General features: G+C 41.2%; 1 protein-coding gene across 1 annotated transcript in view; it reads right to left on the minus strand.

Annotated features, from left to right (window-relative positions):
• Positions 1–19,412, minus strand: part of alk (ALK receptor tyrosine kinase) — a 408,113-nt gene extending 388,701 nt beyond the window's left edge. Inside the window, exon 1 of the mRNA XM_069661200.1 lies at positions 18,179–19,412. Within this exon, the coding sequence (XP_069517301.1) occupies positions 18,179–18,947 (769 nt within the window). The 5' untranslated portion in view covers positions 18,948–19,412. The remainder of the gene's footprint in view (positions 1–18,178) is intronic.
• Between the last annotated feature and the right edge of the window lie 4,315 nt (positions 19,413–23,727).

The following is a 23,727-nucleotide window of genomic DNA, read 5'->3' on the forward strand; positions in this document are numbered from 1 at the left end:
AGGTCCCTCGGGTAACAAAAGCCCAGTAACAAGCTCTTGTGTGTACAAGGCAAATGGGGAAGAAAAGTGGATTAAAACGACCCTGTCAAAGGTCCTTGAATGTTCAGCGGGAACGAATGAGTCAGAGGCTGGAACACTGAAGGCAGCGAGGCAGAGAGGTGTGCAGGATAAGAGCAGCTGGAAGGAAAAATAACATTATACTCACACCCCATCATGGATCATGGCTACTATGTTCCAATCCATAGAAAAAGAAGAAAAGACATCTAAACTCATAATTGAAATCTCAGTATACCGGATCCAGTGATCCAATTGAAACGGCTGCACGATCACTTATTTTGAAGGACAAGTTTGCTTTTCATTATAGTATTACACAGAAGTGTGCAATAAAAGAGTGTAATATGAAGAGGTCTCCTCGTGATGCAACTACTCTGTAAAAAATGGGGCATAAAATCTAAAGTTTTTTACCTATTTCGTGTAGTCGAGTCAGGAGGTTTATATACAACCAGTATGGATCAGAGGGACGATAACAGTGACCAACAACAGTTTAAACATACATTGAAAGTATTGCAAGATAGACCTGAAATAACTGGAATATGTCCTTTAAGGTTTGTAAGTTATCTAACAAGCTAAATTTAAACAAGAATGTTAAAAATTGATGCAGGAGAGGCTCAGATATCCTGCCTTTTAGTACTTCAAAACATGAATCCTGCAGTGCGCATTATGCAACTTCACATTGTCTTTTGTTAGACCTTCCCTATCAAGTGTACACCTACATGTTTGAAACATCACACACCCTCTTGTAAAGCAGGCCTTCCGTTAAAACAGAATCCTGGTATTTTTTTAACCTGGGCCCTATTTGAACATAATATGGTGACTAATACGTAGCCAAGCATTTTTGGAATTGGTCCAACAACCAACTCCTAAGCTGGCTGCAAAAAAGAGGCTGTAACGTCAGACGTGCTCCTCGTCTTATGGAAGGGTTTACTGCAGAGAGAGACCTTTTTTTGTAAATGAGTAAGATCCTTAAACAGAAGTCTTGTGTCGCTCTAACATCTCACAAGAGGTGAGCTTTTGCAAGAAGACGACGGAGGAAGCGTGAGTCAGAATTTGTTGTGTTATGGTACGGAGAGCTTAGCTCGGAGTATTTCTTTTCAGTGGTAAAAACAAGCACTTTTAATGGACTGTCTTTGAACGGGCGAATTTGCCAACAGGAATACCATTGCAGACCATCTGCTGCCAGCTGAGGTGATTTTATAGACCAATTCACCTTTTTTTTGTACCTATAAAACATTAATTCCACAAAACATGTAAAATCAGAGCCTGGGTTTAAAACACCAGACTTACTCTTTGCAAGGTGCATGACAACTATATGCCCCTAAAGACAGTGGTCTGTCTCCAGGCTGCATATGACAAAATACAACTGTTTTACTGGCTAAGTAGTATTCCTTACCACTGGAGAGTAAACCTTGACATTTATAATCAGTGTAATGTTCCTTTTATGACACACACAACCTTCTTGTGCCCCTGATGACATTTTTTGGTGGCTGGTATAATCAGCTGTTTCTTAACAACACTAGACTGAAACTGTTTGTAACCCCAAGAGCAAAGCAGGACGAAAAATAAGTATAAGTTCATAATTCATCAAACTTCTCCTCAGTGAATTTCTCTCTGTTCCAGCTGAGAAGATAAGCCGTCTCAGGGCGTCGGTGAGTTCAAAACACCAGCGGCACCGCTCAGTATTCACTTCCAGCAGATGAGCTAGTTGCACTTCCATCCCCTGAGCGGGTTGAGACCACTAAGCATGCTGATGCTCGCGCTCCCATAAGCCACAAACAGAGTATCTCATGGCACTGCTGCTTTGCCTCCTCATCTGTCTGTTCACCCCCTCCCTGACACACAAACACACACACACACACGGGCTTCCAACCATGCCAGAAATGGTGGGGGGGACATAGGGCAGAATCGACATTCCAGCCTCCACTGGAAAGGTGAATAGAGGGAGGGGGGATGCGGGGATAGGGAGGTTTCGAGGGATAAGCGGGTTCAGTGAGAAACTGCTCTTCCTCGCCTTTTCATGGTGAATCATATCCCATTAAGTGGGTTTTGTCCTGTGATGAGGATGCTGCTGGCGCTCCTCAACAATCCCATTACAGATCATAAAGGGAGCTGGGGATGTGGCCTGAGAGCACTCAGGCTGCTCCTCAAAGGCAGCCAGGCTCTGTGTGTATGGTGATGGTGCCACATCTGTTAATGTCTTTTTAACTCCAGGTGAATGTGTGGAGCTTCTCTTCAGACGCTGGGCTCCTGCTCGGCACTTCCTGCTTAGTGGTTAGCGTCTCAGGGACCGGTGCGGTTTAGCTCAAATTTTAAAACTGTCTGACAACAAAAAACAACTCAGTGGTAGTGCTTCACTGGACTAGAAAGACAATGGGTGTGTTAACTTTGCCTTTCTGTTTTTATACATCCTCCTTTCCTTCTTTTTCTTTGTGCTGCCGTCTTTCCAGCTCTCCGAATATTGTAAAACAAAAGTGACACTCTTGAAGTCTTCTTTAAAGTCCTCTACTACAGACTCCTATACAGATAATGCCACAGTCGTATAAGCTGCTCTAATCAACAATGTCGGGCAAGTTACCCAAATAGTTACTTTTGAATTATTTCTCCTTTAAAACGTAATAACTTCACTTGGTAAATAATTAATTAATTATATATTTCTATATTATTTAACTAAACTACCTTGCCTACTGATAGCCTACCCACTACAACTAACAAATCACTTGCCTGAACAGCACTGCTTATAAATATTTTAATATTATAATCAATTAAATTGTAACAGGGGCCACTCTTTGTGATTAACTTAGAAAGAACAGCATCCCTTTAGTCAAGATTTGTACCATTGTTTTGCTTTTTCTAGCCCACAAACTGTCTCATTAATCTGGTTTCAAGCTGTAACCGGTCGCTGCGTTAAGCTAAATGCTCTGATAAATATACTTTACGCTTCCTGCGCAGCACCAAACAGGAGAAAGATAACAATCTGGTGATGCATGGTGCATGAAGCAGAATAAAGAGAGATAATCAACTCAAGTGAATGTTAGACTTACTTTGTAAGGAGACTAGACACAACTCATAAGCAATAGCTGTTCATCCTCTCTGGATTTGTGAACAGACAATTTTGTTTTTGTTTTACAACTTTTTAAGCTTGTTCTGGTGCCTGCAAGATCAATCAATTAGCTTTAAGGTCCAGGTCACTACTCCAGACACATGGTCCTTAAAAATGGCCTACTGCTTTCCTTTTTTTTGTCCTTGACATTATATTACAATGCTTTGATGTTTATTTTAAACGTTGCCAAAGTTTCTGATAATTACACAAACAGGTGTACTTTATACACTATACAGCTATTTGGCACAATTTCTCATAGGACTTTAGTTACATCCTCTTACTTCTATTTTTGATAGAAACATTTTTTTCCTAAGAGCTGATGTTTGCTTTTTAATGGATTTCCCACACGTACATATAATGAAAGAGTAATGCAACAAAATATAATAAATGAGAAACTATGATACTTGGTTGTAGTAGTAACTTCACAGTTTGCCGTCAGAACAAGGATGAAGTGGTGCCCATAGGCTCTTGGAAAGCTGGCCGAACAGAATAAAAGTTTTTATGGAGACAGAGACAGGAGCTGAAAGGGCTTGTTTGAGACGGCAGATGAGCTAAGGGGCTGCAAAAATGGCCAGAATAAGATAAATAATGAATTTTTTGTGTGAATTGTGCAAAGCTACTCTTAATGAGTCCCACAACAAAAATACAGCACAAGAAATGAGCATCATAGGTCCCCTTTAAAGTTCATCATCTACACTGTTCATTATAAACCAATGAGAACAAGAGACAAGCTTTGTGCATGTAAGAAAGAAGGATTTTAAGTCAAAGTTCAGTTCCATGGCCTCAATATGTCCACAGCCTCTCATATCCCTGTTAACTTAGTTCCTAGAGTTGTTGTGCCCTGTATTATGCTAATTTACATTCAGATTTGAATCTAGAACACAAGACGATTCGGACCTGAGGCGAATTATTGTTCAAAGACTGTTTACTGCTCTCACTCACTTGCCTTCCTTCTTTTCCTCTTTTCCTCCAAGTTACTGACAGGAAAGCAGCGAGGGAGGAGGGGACAAAAGCTGTAGGAGACACAGATGGCTACATAAACCTATTAATGTGACCTCATTTAGAGATGTCCTTACCCTGTCTGATGAAAATATGCATACCGTATATATTTATGTTGCTCTTTGCTGTAATGTACAAAAATGTATCAAACAGAGCAACATTTATGTCTACTCTAAAACTACTCTTCTCTTGTTATCTATAGTATATTGTACATTTTCTCTCTTTTTCCATCTGTAAAGAATAAACAGCCATACAGGCGGTGAGTATTATGCTGCCTTTTAGCCAAACACAGTAATTAGTTTGTTTATTTTTAAGCATTCAATGCGACTGAGAACTAAATCAATACCGAGCTTTGAGCAAGCGAACATAAAGGATTTTAAGTGGGAGTTCCTGTGCAATAATTGCATCCACCAATTATGTATTAAACTTTCAATAATGGGCAGAATACCTTGGAGAACTTCCGATTGTTTCAAATATTTATGTTGTGGGGGGGTTGTATCTTCCTCTTACATAGCATCCAGATTAACTGGCGTCTTTTTCTTTTTTAAAGCAAACAAAAATACATCAAAGAACTAAAACTCACAGTAAGCAACATCCTCCAAGTGGACTACTTATCAATTATTAACAGAAGGAATAGTCCTCACATCAAAGAATTCAGAGTGAGCAATAAAACAAGAAGAGAAAGTCCAACACCTAACCCCCCCAAGCTGTCGACCCTCCCCAGGAGTGTTACCTAATGTTGCATGTTGTAGGTTAGAGAATGGATACGTAATTAAAGGGTTCCAGGTTTATTTTAAATCAAATGCTTAAAGTTTTACAGTGAGCACTTCCTTCTTCTTCCAAAATAAAAGGATATGTGATACCACTTTACAACACAGATACAAATCATATACTTAAGTAATGCTATATGCATGATTCATGATCATTTAATGCATGCATTAATGCAGGATGCAAAATGAACCCCTGCTGCTCACCATTAACAAATGAACAAGATACTTTGACTTAATGTGATTAGTTCACATTAATATAGATATTCACTTAGGGGACGTTTGTTCACAGTCACTTGGTACATTCATTTATGTGCGATTGAAATAGGTGGATCCCTGTTACATAAAGCCTCACTTCAGACTCATGCTTTTGTTCAGCCTCTCTCCCTCTCTTAAAAGACACAATATGCACCTTTGCTGTTAAACAACAGGCATGTTGGATGCAAAGACGATATTCTGTTTGCATAGATACATTTTTCAAACAAAAACATTAAAAAACGTAAATTGTTATGTAAATGAAATCCAGCTAATCTGAATACATATCAACAAATGTCTGAAATAACTGTAAATAAACTTCCATTAAGTCAAACTGACTTGATCATTTGTTAATGTTGAGCAATAGGAAGCGATACATGATACATCCTTGTTGATGGATGCATGAAATCAGTATATAATATATTAAAGTTATAATCTGAAAGATCTCAGTTTCGTTCTCTTTGGCGGCACCTATGGCGATAAACGGTTATTGCAGGAGCACACTTCCCAGATATCCAGACAGTGTTGCATGTGTGACGTCCACGGTTGGCTCCAGTTGTAACTCTTGATTTTCCTCGCTGACGGTCGCTTTCCTTTTCAGACTGTTTGCCTTCATCTGAGCATCGAGTTTGTTTCTTTTTCTTTGGATTATTTTTGAACTTGTATCTGTAGCCATCCATCTTTTCTTTGTTTGTTCAGCCATAGTAGATTACTGTTTATTGGCAATACTTGCAGAGACTGGAAAAGCAGCCGCTTAGCTCCGCCTACCCTCTCTGGCAGACCAACCACTGCTGGCTGATGGAAAACGCGTCACTAACTGGGCGCCGCTTGTGATTTTTTCTGCGAATGTCGCCAAAGACACCCAGTCTGTAATACTGCAAATGCAAAGGCTTTCATCAGTGGGCCATTTAGTCATAGATAGTGACTCAACAGACATTGACTTGAATGAAAATCTTCCACATTACCACTTTAAGCATTATATAAGTGTATTTACTGATGGTGTTTCTTAGCTGTGAGAAGTCCATAAGATAAGATAAGAGGTGTTGTTGAGCTACCTGCAGGCTCCTCAGCCCTTCTGATATTTCTGCGGTGATATTCTAAATCTCATCATCTAGATATCCTGCAAATGGGGACATAAGAAATACCTGCGTAATCTCTACACAGCAGAACTTCAGGCAATGCATTCTGATACAGGAGCCCTTTCACATTCCGTTGGTTGATTCTTATTCAGACTGTAAGAGGGAGCATTTGATTCAGCTTTTCCAGCTGAGTGTATGCTGTACAGAACATTTTTTACAACAGGTGTATCTATATTTGGTTCCCTTATACAGTATACTGTATATACATAAGGGTGGCAAGTACAACTGGATTTTTTCTTTCCTTGAAAAAAAACAAAAACAGGCCCGGTTTGCTTACAAAGGTAGAAAAGAGCTAAATTGGGCCTGTGGCATTTCAATCGGCAAACACTAACAAAAAGTAGGTATCCACACGGTGTTTGTTTGTAACTTCCAGAAAAGTACGACCACTCAATTATGAACTTTACGTATTTCTCTCATTATGGAAGTGGATCATCTGAGGGTGTGAGCTCCACATTCAGCTCCTGTACTGTACACTTTCCTCTGCACACCTCGCTCTGAGCCAAACTCCTGCACCCAGGCCTCCTATAAGCATGACCATTAATCAAACAGGCAGCTCGGGGTTTTTTTTGAGAGAACAAGCAAGTGGCATAAATAACTACAACATCGGGGAAAAGAAGGGTAGAAAAAAGAGACAGTGCTGAATAAGAAGTGAAAAGGGAAATCAAAGTCACCTTGAGTCCAGCTGATTTACAAAACAGTGACACAGGCATTAACGACAATGAGGGTATTTAAGATCAGAAAAAGGCTTCGGCAGCTGTTTACATTGTCAAGGTGTATATCTGTAGCTCTCAATTTGGCAAGCTTCACATTTTCATATTTTATTTTAAGTACGGCCGGCTACAGAATACTAACAGCTTGTCTTTATGGGCAACAGTTGCTCTCCCCGAGTTCCTGTGTTGGAGCCAACGATGCTCAGGCCGGTGCTCAGGCTGTACATTTCAGCAGCTCGGGCAGACAAAGAAATGATTTCTTCACTTCCTTTAGGTCGAGAAAATTCCGCCTTCTCGTTACGCTGACAGAGACCCTGTTGGATTTGACTGTCATGAAGGATTTTGAGCAGGTTCAGGGGGCATCTCATTAACAGATATGCCATTTTCAACCATCCACACAGGACGTGGTGACACAGAGAGCTGCTGCTTTTCTTAACTCGGGCCATCAGAACAGAAAGTGTCACGTTTGCAATACTTCACGAATATGGAGATGTAAAAATGCCAAATAAAAATATGGAACTTCATATAAAGGAATGTGTAAAGGAATAATTAATAACTGAGGAAATATTGGGAAAAATAATAAAAATAAATAAAAAATATAAAATTCATAAAATAATTAAATGTGGAAAAATAAAGACAAAGAATCAGATGTAAAAGAATAAGCATTCATTTATATTTATAGAATCTGTCTTTCTATATATTTTAAATAACACATATGTATTTATATTATGCAAATAAATATGTGTATTTTCTCTCTTTACATTCTATTTCTTTTTATCATAAGCCTACTGTGAGGGAGCATTATTCACTCGCTCAACAGGTGAAAAAACTCCTTTAGTTGAATATTTGGTGGTTATTTGATGTGTGTATCAGCTAATGTTAGGATCCACTTCAGTTGATTTATACATATGTTTGATTTATTATGTTATTATTGAAAGCATTTGTTTTCTTGTTTCTTGTTGCTTTGATTTCTAATCATTGTTCTCTTTGAGGTCGACTGTATTCATAATAAGATAAGATAAGATAAGATAATCCTTTATTGATCCCCAGGGGGGAAATTCAGGTGTTACAGCAGTACCAAGACAAAATAGCAAGTCAGTGAATACAGTATAAAAGAACAAAAAAACAAAAAAAACAATAGATAGATAAATAAAAAAATACAAGGTATATACAACTGTTATACAAGTAGGAGTTAGTGACAAGATAAAATAAAGTGAGAAGTTAAAGTTACAGTTGTGGGATAAAGTGACATGGTATGCAGGATGAGGTAATACAGTATGGTATGAGCTCTAAGGTTTATGGTACAATATAAGGTGCAGTATAAAGTGTGGAAGTAGTATAACGGTCAAGATTACAATTATAGTATAATATATTATAGTGTAATATCATATAATATACCGTATGGTATGGTAACAATAACAATATTGTGATAATGTACATTATAATCGGTTATGTCTTTTACACTGTTTTATCTGCCACTGTCTGTAAAGCACTTTGGTCAACTCACGTTATTTTAAATGTGCTGTACAAATAAATTTGACTTGACTTGACTTAAACTTCCTGGTTGAGGTGGGTTCTCTCATGAACGCGAGCACATGAATGCCCCATGCTTCACCAGGTGTTGGCAATCTTGAATGTACCAAGTTGGACTTTGTAATGAGGGAGGATAATATGTGTATATTGTTTAATACCAGCCAAAGTAAGATTAACTCTACTTTAATTAATATTTTGTTTTGATTTTGATTTATTGTGCGTATTTTTAAAAACTAATAGAAAGATTGATTTTGGTAATATTTTTAATAGCTTTAAAAGACCATAAATGTAGCCTTGCCAGTAGTAATGTGGTTTCATTCAGCTGTATTTAAAGCTATTGATTCATCCACACAAGCTTTTTGTCAGTAGGCTGGGGGACCTGTTTTTGAGGTTCCTCTGCGTTTTCATTGTGCTCTTTTTAGATGTATGCTGAAACAAAGTAAAGCAGAGCTCTAAGATGAGTACCTGAACTGTTGTGATTTTCTTTTTTTTGGTTCTCCAAATCTCCCAGAACTGCTTGTAACATCCTGATTTTTTAAATTCATACCAAACACAGTAGCACCTAGCATTCATTCTATTAACTTACTTTTTTATTTTTGTATATCGTAGTATGGAATATGTATTCCTCTTAAAATTTCCAAATGTATTTTGTTATTCTTTAATCATATATTATTATTTTCTACACTGGTAGGACTCCCCACCGGAAAGCCTACACATGAAGACTGCATGGGAATGTGTGTTTGGTGACAGTGCAGAGTCTTAATAATATAATTGCACTTCACTTAGTTCGTTCACTCAAGCTGCACTGATTTCTGAGCACTAAAGATGCCAAAAAGCTTCAAGGTGTTTATATCACCGACGCTGTGAAAGTCTCATTATTATATTTGTAAAAAGGAATGACTCAACTCTTATCTCAGAGAAGGTTCTTCCTTTCATTTGTCTCACCTCAGCATCACGTCTCTATTATGAAATCAAGCCTCGTTAGCAGTGAACTCTGAGACACGTGTACTTGATCACCCTCAGTTCAACTCGCAGTATCGATCAGCTGGGCTGGGCCTCTCAGGTCCACCGGGGCGCCACGGCACGCCGCCGACTCCTTGACTGAATTGATCATAGAAATGCATAAATAATAAAGTGGCATGTCATTCTGACTTCCAATTGATTTTCCCATTAGCAGCTGATTGATACAAGCTTTAAATGTCAGGAGTCTCATTGATTGGCACGAGTCCACGCACTCAATCGCAATGTCATGGCACTTTTCCTGTGACTCTGCAGCCTTCCACCTGGATGCACTAAATGAAAGGTCAACAGGTGCGCTCCGTCATCGAGCTGCAGTTAACCCGACAGTGTTTACGCAAACTCTTCCATGTTTACTCATCCAGTTAACTGCACTTCAACTTCACAACACAAAACGCCTGAACTCTTCGCCCATGGAGGAGGATATCGGCATCTGGGAGAAATGGCACTAAAGCCGTCATTTATTTTATTACTCGATCCAGAAGATTAATCGCCGTCAATCATTTCTGATTCCAAAGAAGCAAGACTTGCTTGTTTTAGCCAATGTGTGCATTTTGTCAAACTTTTACTGTTTCGTATCATTTTAAATATAGTATTTTTGACTATAATGTACACAGGAAACACACTAACAAGCTTGATGTCACCTTAGGATATTGTGATGGATGTTTTCAAGGTTTTCCAACTTTTCAAGCTTTTATTCCAAAAGACGAATCAGTAGCCTGGCCAAGGTGCCTTAGACCTGCTTTCTTTCTAAAGGCCACGTCTCAGTGGATTATTCCTGTACATCAGCAAGCATTTTCTTCAATGAGTTTTTGGTCTCAATTAATAGTTTCTAGTCTTCTTTAAATCAGCATCATGTTCACTTAGTACATTGTGGTCCCATTTAGAGTAACATACCGTTTACAGTACCATGTCATTACCGCTCTGGACATTGATGCAATGATGAGTCTTATCTGAGCCTAGATGAAAAAAGGACTGTGACCTGCAACAGCTTTCTCTGTTGAATAGTCTCTCACACCTGCTTAAGCTGTGTGTGAGGGTGAGAACAATCAGGACAGGTCCCCAGCGTGTCACAGGTCCAACACAAACATACTGACAACCAGTCACACTAACATTCACACTTAGAGCCCAGATTACCTGACCCACATGTTGATGTGACATTTGAGCTAACAGACTGAAGAGTATAGGCCTTGTTTACACCTGGCATTAACATGCGTCCTGGATGATCTCTGAGTGGACAGCTCTGAGTGCGGCTGTTTACACCTGGCATAACAATGTGTCTACATGCATCCCAAGTGGCCACTTGTAACTAGACCTCACTCCCCTGCTTTATATGGAAATAACCATATCTTTTTCACTGCATAAACCATCAATCATTTAAGAAAACGGATGCAGGGCTGCGGTTTAGCTCAGTGGTTATAATCACACGTCCCATGTACAGAGGCTACAGTCATCGATGCGGCGGCCCCAGGTTCAACTCCCGAGTGTCATCCCCACTCTCTCTCTCTCTCTCTTCTCGTGTTTCTGACACTATCCACTGTCCTCCCTCTCTGAATTGAGGCGTAAAACCGAACCAACAAATCAAACAAGGGCTGCGCCACACAGATCTTTTTATTATTGGTTAATCTTTTGATTATTTTCTTGATAAATCAATTATCCATGCTGTTAAAAAAACATCACAAAATAGTAATAAAGGCCCATCACAATTGCTTGACTGCTGTTTGGCCCTTTTAAAGTTTATTTTTACTTAAATCATTCAACAGTAATCCTTCACATGTTTTTCACTGGCACTGCCTCACACAAAGAAAAGTTCACCGATAATGCAAAAAATAGTCATCATTTTTGCTAAAGTTAAACAAAGAGTGATTCATATAATGTTGATAATTAAAACAGAAATGATTCACAAAATAGAATAATGACCACAAGAAGTTAAACGTTTGTGCTGTACTAAACAGACAGCCCCTACCAGAGCTACTCTCCTCTTGAGGCTGATAAGTGGCAGCTACTTTGTCAGGAGAAAAGGGAACTGCATTTGGGCACTTGGAAAATTAAAAGTGCAGTCATCTCTCTGGGAGAAACCTCTTCCAAAAGTGCCACGAGGAATGTGGAGTAAACAAGCAGCAAGCATGTAATCTAACTTTATAAATGGACTGTTGACTTTCTTTATGATTCAGAGGGAATTGCGATATTTGCTTACAGCTAAAAACATCCGCACACGAGGATTCTCTTTTTAAGCCTCTTAAAGAAAATGGCAGACTGGGGGATGCTCAATAGAAAGTCATGAGAGTGTGTGTTTGCATTTTAGGCAGAGCTGAGGGGCAAACATGGGGAGACGAGCCCCAGCGCACACAGTCGCTCCTCTCCCGCATGATGATAGCAGTCCTTTACTTCAATCACATCCTGTTAGGCGCTTCTACGAAGACTCCTTTTGCTAATGGTGCGCTAAGAAACATGAGCATCTTAAAGAGCTAAGCAGCAGGTATGAACAGGTTAATGAAGCAGGGGTCCCCACTTCCTCCGGCTTCCGATGCTGAGATCATTTAATGATTTTCTTGCAACCTATTTATGGCATCGCTCTGTGAACATAACAGAGGTTAATAAAGTAGAGGTCAACTGTTTATCACACCTGCCCAGCACCGTTTTCCCCTTCTCCAACGCCATAACTCATAGAAGTGTTCCTCATTAATGATCACCCCCGTAGGGCGAGTAAGCATAAATGTACTGTGCAGAGTTTAATGCCTTGATTCCCGTAGGCACGTTTGCCTGATCGTCAAATTATTCCTTGTGCCACGGCTGGTATTTATTTCATGCTAATAGCCTGCATCTTACCGGAGGCTGGAAAAACAAGAGTAGAACGCACATTACACAGAAAAATGCCAAACATCAGCCAATCAGGGTGGAGGAAGCTGATAGAGCGAGAACAATACAGATTGGAGCCATGAGTTGAGGCATTTAATATGGAGGGGGGAGCGAGCGACACTGGCTGAAGGGAGTGTGTTATGAAAAGGGAAAGAACGGAGGGACATGTCTGTATGTGTGTGTGTGTGTGTGTGTCTGTGTTCGTGTGTGTGTGTGTGTGTGTGTGTGTGTGTGTGAGAGAGAGAAAGGTGTTTGGGGCCTGTGTCTGCCTGTGCATAAACAGTGTGTAAACACAGTTGTGCCTTCTAGAAACTCATAATGTAATAACCGCTTATGATAATAACTGCGACTCTGCAAACACACAGCAGAGTAATCCTGCAGGGAGCAGCGAGCATTCAGCGAGAGGCTTAGAGAGTGAGTGGAGTCCACCTGCAGGGTGTTAGACTTCTGTGTGCCTCCTGGCTACTGTCACTTTCTGTCTCTCTAAACATCGAGGAAAAGGAGGCAGAGGCAAGATTTCAGTCCCTGACTTGAAAGATAAATTTATAGAAACTGACAACTTAAAAAAATGCAGCATGTCACAGTTAGAGAGCCTCCATAAGTGTCGAGTTTTTCCATGTTTCAGTCTTTTACTCTGAGGTTTTGGACTCACATGTGTGATATTTCAGGCAAATGACCCACATGTGTCAGCTGTCGTTAACCCTTTAAAGTTTTTTTTCATAGAGAAAACAAGTCCTGAGGAATTTCATCAAAAGTGGACGCTGTCACGTTACAAATGAAAAGCATGACATTCTCAATTGTAGCAGCGTGAGCTACAGTGCATCACTGCTAAGAAACAACACGAAGCAAATACTTGAATTGACTTTATTTTATTTGAGGGACGATGCAATTCAACATAGCACCATTACACACAAACCCACACACACACAGAGAGAGAGAGAGAGTTTATAACTTTTGCTATGTTTCAACTCTTGTCCGTAGTTGAACCTTCATACAGTGTAATAGAACATTTAAAATGTAATTAACAAATTCAGTGAAGCAGTGGTTTTTGATTTTGGTTGTGATCAGATAATGTATAAAACACAATTATACCACTAAAACCAGTTGGCACATTGGCATCCTCCCAAGTTTGTCAACATTAATTAACACCTACATAGTTTGTTAATTTGATTGACATAAGTTGTAAAGATAAGCATAAGTCTATAAGTGTCATGCAAAGCAAGGCAGCTTTTTTAAAGTGACAAACTAAAGCAATTTACAAAGGCAAATAAATAACAAAGAAGAGCATGAGCAATAAAGCAATTAAACCACAATGAGCAAGAAACCACAAGAAAATCAATTAATAATGGGGGAATTAATCATGTTATGTAAAGATAAATGAGCTGCTCACACATTAACGGTCTTCGAGACTGGAACTAGCATGCATAAGAAAACTATGCCATCAATGGAACTTCATATTCAAAACTGCATATACATCTAGTTTTTTTTTACTTATACATGCTCGAGGGTTTTTCCAGCTACCGTTCTCTGCAGAGACGATGCATCCTGTTGAGATTTATCAAGGACATCCGGCACTACAATGACCACGCTGATGTGATGAAGTCATGATGGCATTCATAATGCAACAGTCACCACACACATTTTCCATCCGGCTGTTAACTGTTCTCATTTATCCTGCTCAGAGAGACACAAGCTACAGTAGCTGAGGCTCGATGATGTAAATGAATGCAAGTAACTGTTACATAATAAAATGAACCTTACAGTTGTCATATGACCCAAGTTTATTTCAATGCAATGACAACTGTGCAAACTCCTTCTGGAGTTAAAGACAATTAAAAGCTTTTCATAAATATGTAGTAGCAATAACATGACTGATTACAACGATATCTGTACTGTCCCAGTCAATAAGCCATAATATTATGTGATCCTATCTTCCCTGTCAGTGGGCAATCAATCCAATTATACAGGCACCAGTTCTGCTGACCTGCATGTTGATGTATTGCATGAGGCGACAGAGCTAATCAACCTGACAGCCTTCACATAACCAGAAAAGAAAAGCACAACAGCATACAAGTTTTTATGATAGGGAGACTTAATGAGCACAACAACGGACTCATTTCCAGTTCTCATATCAACTGAAGTTTTCTCCCAATTTGGAAAAGTCAGGATCCATAGATTTGACTAGTTTTTGTCACAACGTTTAACATCAATACACATAAAACAAATATGACAGATCTTAATAGACTGAGAAATATACAGAAAGTGCGCTATCTTCATTGGGTTTTTCTTCATTGTACAACTGTTATTTGTCCTTTCTTCACAGTAGTTCGATAGAAAGTCTCTGTCCTAATGTGGTTCCAATGCTACCCTCCATCACAGATTTCAAAAGAATGGATGTCCTTATTATTTCCCTGCTGAAGCTTCCGCCAGGAAGTCTCTCCGTGCTCCTCTGAGCAGCAGACTTCCTTGATGATTAAAGACATGATCAATTCCTGGGTTATGTGAGGATAACGAATGGAGGAGATATAAAACAGGGGGAAATGATCATGAATGTCATAAACAATAGATGACAGCCAGTTAATTCAAATGGATGCTGCTCGCTTTGCACTTCCATGCCCATAACAAACATATTTAAGTGTGCATTAAAGGTACAATGTGAAGCAATTCATAAGTATTCAGTACTTTGCATTGCCAGCGGATTGTAACATAATTTACTAAATGAGGCTCTCCTCAATTTCTTCAATGCCAATAACAGCCTGTGCACGGAATTTAAGGAGGACCTGGGATTGTTGTGCCTGAATAATCCAAAGGATGTGGCGTTACAGTGACCTCCTGAGTGCTTTGCCTCTTTCCAACTCCCTTACAGCGCTAACAATGTGCAACACTAGCTAACATCAACAAATGACTGCAACATAGAGTCCAAAACAAAGCACAAAAGTTCTTTCTGGCGAAGCTTTTCTGTCCAATCAGGAATGTGACTGAGAACGGTGGGAAAACTTGGCCGACCTTTGTTTGGTCTTGATTAAGTTAGCTTGTTCACTAACATAGACTAATTGCTTGCTAGAGGTTCCAAAAAGGACGTTTTTCCTTGCCAATGTGCCGAATATTGCTAAGTGCTACTCATGGTGATTCATGTTGGGCCTCTCTTTAAATAACATAACAAAGAGTCGGTCTAGACCTGCTCTTTTCGTAAAGTGTCTCAAGATAACTCTGGTTATGATTTGGCGCTATACAAATAAAATTTGATTGATTGATTGATTGATTAATTGATTGATAGAGGTTGTGTATGGTTAACATTAGCTAATTCCACTCCAGATGACTCCACATGCTGACCTGACCGCTAAATTAGTTTGCAGTTTTCCAAATACGTTATCAGTTATTGTCACAAAGTAACCGACGCCTGATCCATGCAGCATTGCTAAGTTACAGCTAGCTGGCTAACCCTAGCTTGCCAACGTTATTGCTAGCAAAAAAAAAAACTTAGAGGAATCTTAGTGAACTAGCTTGCCAAATTATTTAATCGGCTAAAGTTTGTGTTTATTTTAGCCAACAACTGTCGATGTAGCTTAAAGTATAAAGCAAAGGTATAACTTATATAATGCTGGTCAATCATATCTGTATATCACTTCTACTGTGGCCAATGCACGGGAAGCTTGCTTGCACTGATGGAGGGAGCAAGAGAATACGGACTGCAGCTCAGCCATCGGTTTCATTTCTAACATTTTACTAATCTTCTGTAAATTCCACATGGCAGCCGGTTTAACAATTGAAGCTGAAATAATGACTTTTTTTTCTCTGTCTGTTATGTTTAAATTAAAACGAGTGTCTGAGCCTATTGCATTATATGAATTGTAGCGTTCTCTCTTTGACCATTTAACCAACACATCTGCACAATCTGTCCTCCATCTGTGAAAGCATAAAGCATGTCAGTTCTGCCGCGTGGACTTCCATTCCCTTCTTAACCAAAGACATCCTGCACAGACACACAGGTACCACACAGAAGTCCCCAAATTGACACACAACACAAGTGTTTTGTAACTACTCTCTTGAATGACAGATATTTTCTGGTCTGATAACCCTGTCAGGAGGACAACATAATTACACTGCTCCTTCCAGAATGGTTATATTTGTGTCTGTCAGTGAAAAGAATCACGCTGATGTCCCCTCTGGAAAAAACACAAGAGCTGTGTCTTTCAGCCTAAAACCAGGCAAAGCTCTTAGTAGTTTCAAACCTTTGTTTTTAATAGTAGGTCTACCGAGCACAAACACTGTTTGTCCATTCACACATTCACACACACCCACGGCTGGAAGCTACCCAGCGCTACCTGTTTCATCTGTTGGTCACTGAGCAGCTCCACTGGAGGCCCTTTATGGTTCAGTAATTTGCTACAGAGCACCTTGATGGTTGTGATGAGATGAGGGTGCCCTGAAAGAAACAGCCACTGTAGAAACCATTACATCATCCCCTGCTGGCTTCCCACCTGCAAACATAAGCAGCTGTGTTGTCGAGTGCCTGCTGGGAGCTGCAGGGGAGGTCCACTCTGTTGCTCCTCTACCACAGTTTCAGGTGTATAAAACATGTTAGTAACCTTCACAGCTGAAGCGAACAGATGCACATGGTCTTAACCTGTTATTATATGCCAAGCTGTGTCTTATGAAACAAGCCAGAATACAGTAAGCAGCACAAAATAACATTACGTGCAGTTAGGAATTCTGGGTTTCTGCATGCGTGTGCACGTGTTTCTACGTGCACAAGCATGCAGGAGGGTTTCTCCCTTACTCTAGCATCTTCCAGCCCAGAGGGGCCTCTGCTTTACTTTTGTCTGATAGGTTTCGTTGCATTTTTTCTGGGCCAGCCTCCCTCATCAAAGTGATTAAGCAATTATACTGATTGTGCCGATGCTCAGAAGAACGAGGGAAGGACCCTCGAGTATTGAGTGCTAAAGCTTTCTTGGAGATAACGGCTTAATTTGTGTCTAATCAAAATAAAGCCCGTTCTCTTAAATCTCCAACCTTGTGGCTCAGGGAATTAGGAAGGTATCTGTAAGGAGAAGCCAATGAGGGGAAAGGGAGCCCTACTGGGGCCTTTTGCAACTTAAATATCATTGCATGTGCTTTATGCAACATAAAGGCATGTTATTATGAGGCATTGGGGCCTCCTCTTCTCACCAAATGAAATAATAATTAACTTCTTAGAACTGTTAACTAGAGAAACCTCTGAAGGGGCTGCATACACTCAGCATGGATCCCATACTGGAAATAATCAAAGAGTTTGGGAATTAAATCAACATGCAGTTCGTCTCTCAGCGCTGCTCTGGGCATCAATAATGAAGCAGGAGTCTGGAGAGTCCGCTGGATCACAGCAACAAACATAAATGCATGGATTCCCAAAGTATCACACACACACACACACACACACACACACACACTCACATCAGTCATTATTTTTCCCATAAGACCGTTGAAAAAATCAGCTTTTCTGCATTTGCTGAGATTTCTTTACCCGTTCATTTCACCATGAAAGCCAGCCCGAGCACAAGAAACACGCATGTCTAGGCATACTGGATTCAGCATCAAAAATTAATCACAGCAGAATTTAAATCACAACCGTGACGGAGCAACATGAATTAGGCCCGATGAGTCCGTGCGTGTGTGTGTGTGTGCACATGTGGGGGTGTGAGAGAACAACATGTGGAGAGGTGAGAGCGAAAAGGAGGGATGGAGAGATGGAGACAAACTCACCCCGAGAGGATATCTGAAGGAAGAGGCGGGGGTCTGCAGCGCGTATGGCCGCTGTGTAGCGATCCTCTATCCCAGGAACCTGCGCCTTTTTCTCGGGCATGAGCCGGACCCTGAGCCGGCCCCCCTCTGCCCCCAACCACCACTCCAGAATAGTTGTGAGGTCCATTTCCAGTGTGAGCACCGGGGCCTCCTCGTACACAGACAGCCCCCCACATCCCGTCCTCACTATATCCTCTCCTATTTCCACCACAACTTGGTTTGATTTCCTGCTGGCTTTCGTCAAACCCAATTTCAGAACTTTGGACAGCGGCCGCTTCTGGAAGAAAGGGAGCTGTCCATCACCAGACGTGTTCCTCTGTGCGGGGTCCGCAGCAGACTTGGAGTCCACAAAAGTAGCAATGGTTTTCTGCAAAGGTATGCAGTGCATTGTCAAGTTTGCGCGCACCATGTAACATCCGCTAAAAGTCTGGCAGTCTCCGTTCAGGGGTCTCTTTATGAACTCCGCCAGGTAATAGCGCAAAAGAGAAGGGACTGCAAAATCCACAGCCAGTGTTTTCCTCTTGAGCCTGGAGTTTATGGTTTGGTTCAAGTCTCTTTTACCCCCTGTTTCTCCGCTGCTGCCACCGCCGCCACCGCCGCCGCCGCCGCTGATGTTGCTGAAGCCGGCTGTGGGGATATCCATCCCCGCTGTGGTCCTTGGCGAGGCGCACTGCAGCCCAGCAAAAAATGCCGCAGAAGAAACAAGCAAATACAGCATCCTGGTGTTCATAGTGAAATTATTTGAGTCTTTTGTTCAGAAAGAATCACCCCCTAATCCCACTGTTCCCGCTCCCTTTCTTCTCTGGTCACATACGCAGCGCAAGATCTCAAAGTGCGAATCGATGATCCTGCGGGTCCTGCGCCGCTTCGCCGGTGCGCACCCGTGGCAAGACGAGGCAAACTGGGTTTTACATTTGTTTGCCACTGACTGTTGCTGTTGACGGGAAAAGTGCCATCTCCCCCTCTCTGGTTCCCACACACGCACACACGCAGACGGACACACACGCACGCACACACAGCCGGTAAATACAATGCCTTTTAGCGCCGGTGCGATCGCAGCGAGCGGCTCTCCGGGACGCTGATTGATATGCCGGTCGGGTCCGCTTCGGTGGCTTTCAAAGACTCCCTGTCTCTTGGCACAGTTGTGACGGCGGTACAAGTGGTCTCTCTGTCAGCAGCGGGATGCAGCAGCGTCGCTCTCTCCCCCCTCACAACTAAATCATGAATTCACAACGAGGTTGGAGCAGCCGAGCATCAATTAAAGTTTAAAATATAATCATATCTTACAGTCTGGGCTAATTGGAAGCCCGGCGGCGGTCTCCCAGGTTAATGTCTGCTGAGGATTTCGGTGCTAATTTGGTCAGATCTGGCAGCTCCGGTCTCCTCTCTGTCATACTAGCACATGCGGTAAAGTCATTCACACATCCATTTGACGTCAATATAAGCAGTTTCCTCCGAACACGACTCCCCTGCGAAAAATCCTTGAGCAGTCAGCGCAGGAGCATCCGCCGTTCCGGACGCGTCTGAAGCGCCCTCAGCGCAGCCGTAAAGCTGCTTGTATCTGTATTGAAATGAGAAATGCCAGCAGCTACAGCCGCACAGCTCCACACTTTGTCTCTCGTGTTTTTGTTTTTTTTTTCTCAATGAATCACCGAGCCTCTGTATGTCCGGAAATTTGATTAGTCGCACTCTCCCGGTTATGTGCAAATCAAATAGTTTCAGAGGGAGGTCGTTTGAGTTGGAGCCCATTTGGCTTTGCTCTGTCTTATGTGAAGAGGCCAATATGTCCTTAAAACATCGGGGAGCTCTCTCTCCATCCTGCCAGTTCATTTGCTACATTGACTAGCTCCTTAATTGGGAATCAAGGGGTCAGAGTGTTTGGGGCAGGAGGGGAAACATGCCAGCAAATACTCCTTCTCCCCCTCCCTTACCTTAACACATACAGTATCTCTCTCTCTCTCTTTCTCTCTCTCTCTCTCTCTCTCTTTCTCACAAAGTTGGCCGGATGAGACTCCCGCTAGATGGCGTCAGCTATACTTATGGTAATTCACACTCTCCAGTTTCACTGACAAATCCATTAATGCTCTAATTGCTCTGGAATTTTTTACACTGTCTCATTACAGCCTTATCAATAGAGGAGGATAAAGGGCATTATATGAGCATTTGAAAGCGCTGAGGAATGATGGAATCCATAGAATAAAGGCAGAACTCTGAGATTAAGGACAGGTAACAGAGAATGAAATCTGAATTGGGGATTTATTTTTAAAATTCAGCCGGTTCAGGGCAGAAGAGTTGGTGCTCAGCCAGTTTATGTTTTAAGGCTGACACCATTTTGGTGTTTTGGTTTGCTGGAATAATGTTCCATGACTTCCTCCATTTGAACCTTTTCTGTGCTGTTCAACTGAAAGTGGATCACACACACAGGGAAAAATAGTATTTTACTCGTAACCAGGATTCAAGCTGCACATGCTCAGTGATTGTGACAACAGGTGCACATCATTATATACAAATAACAAATCAGACCTGCTGAGGAAAAACAGAACAGAATATAAGAACACCAAGTGGGATGTCATATCTGAGGGAAAAGCTGCATGTGTGTTTATGAATGAATACATCATAATATGAGGAAATTATAGAGCAATTAGAGCTCCCATGATATCAGAATGGATGTTTGAATATTAGATCACATGGGTCATATGCTCATTGTCTGATTGTTCTTTATGATATTTTAGAAATTGTAATTTCCTGGATAACATTTAAAACTGTTAATGGCTCATCCTGCACTTGGGCGTATTCCAATTTTGAGTTCAATGAATCACTTTTTTAAAATTTAATTTCCCTACTGCACGATGATCAGACCTGATAGATAGCACGTGTTGGTTTTCATTGCTTTGTTTCCGAATGTTTTCACTTTCAGCACTTTTGGTTACTGTTTATTTCAATCAATGTCAGCAGCAAGTCCCTTTGCTGCTAACTGCTTTCAAAGGGAACACAAAATGTAGCATTATGCTAGCCGTTTAATGGGAACTTCAAAGTGATAATCTCGAGGATTTTCATGTAGTCACTATCGCCAAATGAGGTAACACAATGGTGATTGAGCCTATGGCCCACTGAAAGCCTTTGCATTCGCATTATTACAGACTGGGTGTCTGGTGCGACATTCACTGAAAAAATCAAAAGCGGCGCCCAGTTAGTGACACATTTTCCATCACCCAGCAGTGGTTGGTCTGCCAGAGAGGGTAGGCGGAGCTAAGCGGCTGCTTTTCTGGTCTCAGCAAGTGTTATGAGTAAACAGTAATCTACTATGGCTGAACAAACAAAGAAAAGATCGATGACTACAGATACAACTTCAAAAATAAACAAACTCGACGCTCAGATGAAGGCTTACCCAGGGATATCTGGGTAAGTGTGCTCCCACAATTACAGTTTATCGCTATAGGTGCCGCCAAAGAGAACGAAACTGAGATCTTCGAGATTATCACTTTAAAGAACAAATCAGTATCTGATGAGCCACGCTGGCTGATCACTGCACAAGTGCTCCACAGTCAATCCATACAAACAAGTTATGCTGCTTTAGTGCATTTAAGTGAACTTTTTATTATCTCCATCCCATAAATATATAGTAATTGATGCGTGAAGTAATCCCATACTGACTGGGATGGCTGTTCTTCTGCTTACAGAGGCAGTGGCCTGCTGATTGGACAACATTAGTCACAAGAAATACACAGGTGGTTGTGATTAATAATTAACGAGAAGAACTCGGCTCGATAGTTGCAGCTCTGCACAACAGGACCCGCTTCTCTCTCCCTAATAAAACACCATTAATTGCCGTTTTGTTACAAATGTGTTTCCTCCTTCTGCTTTTCTCTCCCCTGATTGAGAAACAACCTGTTCTGTTTCTTAGGGGTTAATTGAGATGCACTGGTAGGAAATGAATTATTCATATATTTATTATTGATCGATCACTGTCTTGTGACTGCACAATTACTTCCCAACAATGGAACTGTCCCTCACAGATGCTATTCTTTGTTTCTCCTCCTTTTGCTTGCTTCCTTAATTTGTACCCCATAGCCATGTTGGGATTAAAGGGGGCCCGTTGTCGCTCTTATCTTATCAAGTACTGCAGCTTTGCCCAATGCTCAAAAGAGGATGCTGAAGGCCCTTTAAGTGTCATTTCTGATTGCTTGTGCCACCCTCCAACTTTTTGTTTTGTTTTTCCCGTTAAAGTCAGGTGACCATGTAGGAGGAGTGCGAAATTTCCCTGCTCCATGGGACGCTCATACATTGGACCGCTCATCCTTTAGTTACACATGTTGCGTAATATACATGCATCAGATAACTTACATATGTAAATTTGTACAAATATAAACCAAGACCTTAATCCTTTTCTAAACCTAACCGACTGTGTTACAACATTAACACGTCTTAATTATTGTAGGACGTCCAAACATATAAAAAGTGAAAAGAATCTCATCAAAGGCTGCACAGTGGAGCAGTGGTTGGCACTGTTGCCTCACAGCAAGAAGGTTCCTAGTTCGAACTGCGGTTTGGTCTTTCTGTGTGCATATTCTCCCCCTGCATGCGTGCGTTCCTCCCGGGTACTCCTCCCACAGTCCAAAGTCATGCTCGTCAGGTTTATTGGTGACTCTAAATTGCCCGCAGGTGTGAGAGTGAAAGGTTGTCTGTTTCTATGTGTCAGCCCTGTGATTGACTGGCGATCAGTCCAGGGTGTAACCCCGCCTCTCGCCCAATGACAGCTGGGATAGGCTCCAGAAGAATCTCAACGAGCTTGAAGTCTAACTGGACTTTGCCTTTAAATGATTGCTTATTTGACTGTTTTTCTTTTCATAGTATAAGCAGACGTTGCACATATATAATAGCAAACTTGACAGCTGAGCCCTGCTGAGCAAAACTGACTGCAGAGGGGTACCGAGCTAGTCATATTACAAAGCCTAGTGCAAAAAAAACAAGCTTCACTATTCAACATGTTCACAGTTATAACGTGTTCAAGCAAGCTGAATAAACACACAGGTGTATCTGTGCTTAGCAGTGCCAAAACTCAACTTTTAGAGCCAAACCTGAAGCTACAAATGCATTACTTAAATTCCATTTGTTTTTTCCATTTCATGTTTCTGTCCTGCACCACTTGATTTTATGCAAATTCACAGTCTTCTGTCCTGACCTGCAGAACAGCAGCAGCAGAGAGCAGAGAATCAGGCCCAGATGAACCCCAGTGAAACTCGTTTTTCCTTTGTTCAACACGCATTCTACCTAATATCTGAACACATTATTCAACACAAGTTGTTTTATTCATAGTCGGAGAAAGGTGAGGAGTCATAAATGGTGTGGGAGGGACTGAATCAGGCGGTCAAGAGTGGGAGAGGAAGTGATGGAGAAACGGTGATACAGATATTCGATATCTCATCTGCAATGCTATACGAGCAAGTACGGAGATGTTTGTACATAGTTACCTCAGCTGTTGATGCCTATGCATGATATTGTACATCAGT

Source organism: Semicossyphus pulcher, unplaced genomic scaffold (genome assembly GCF_022749685.1).
Source record: "Semicossyphus pulcher isolate SPU_LCO1_2020_fin unplaced genomic scaffold, fSemPul1.0.p SCAF_14, whole genome shotgun sequence".
Taxonomy (NCBI): domain Eukaryota; kingdom Metazoa; phylum Chordata; class Actinopteri; order Labriformes; family Labridae; genus Semicossyphus; species Semicossyphus pulcher.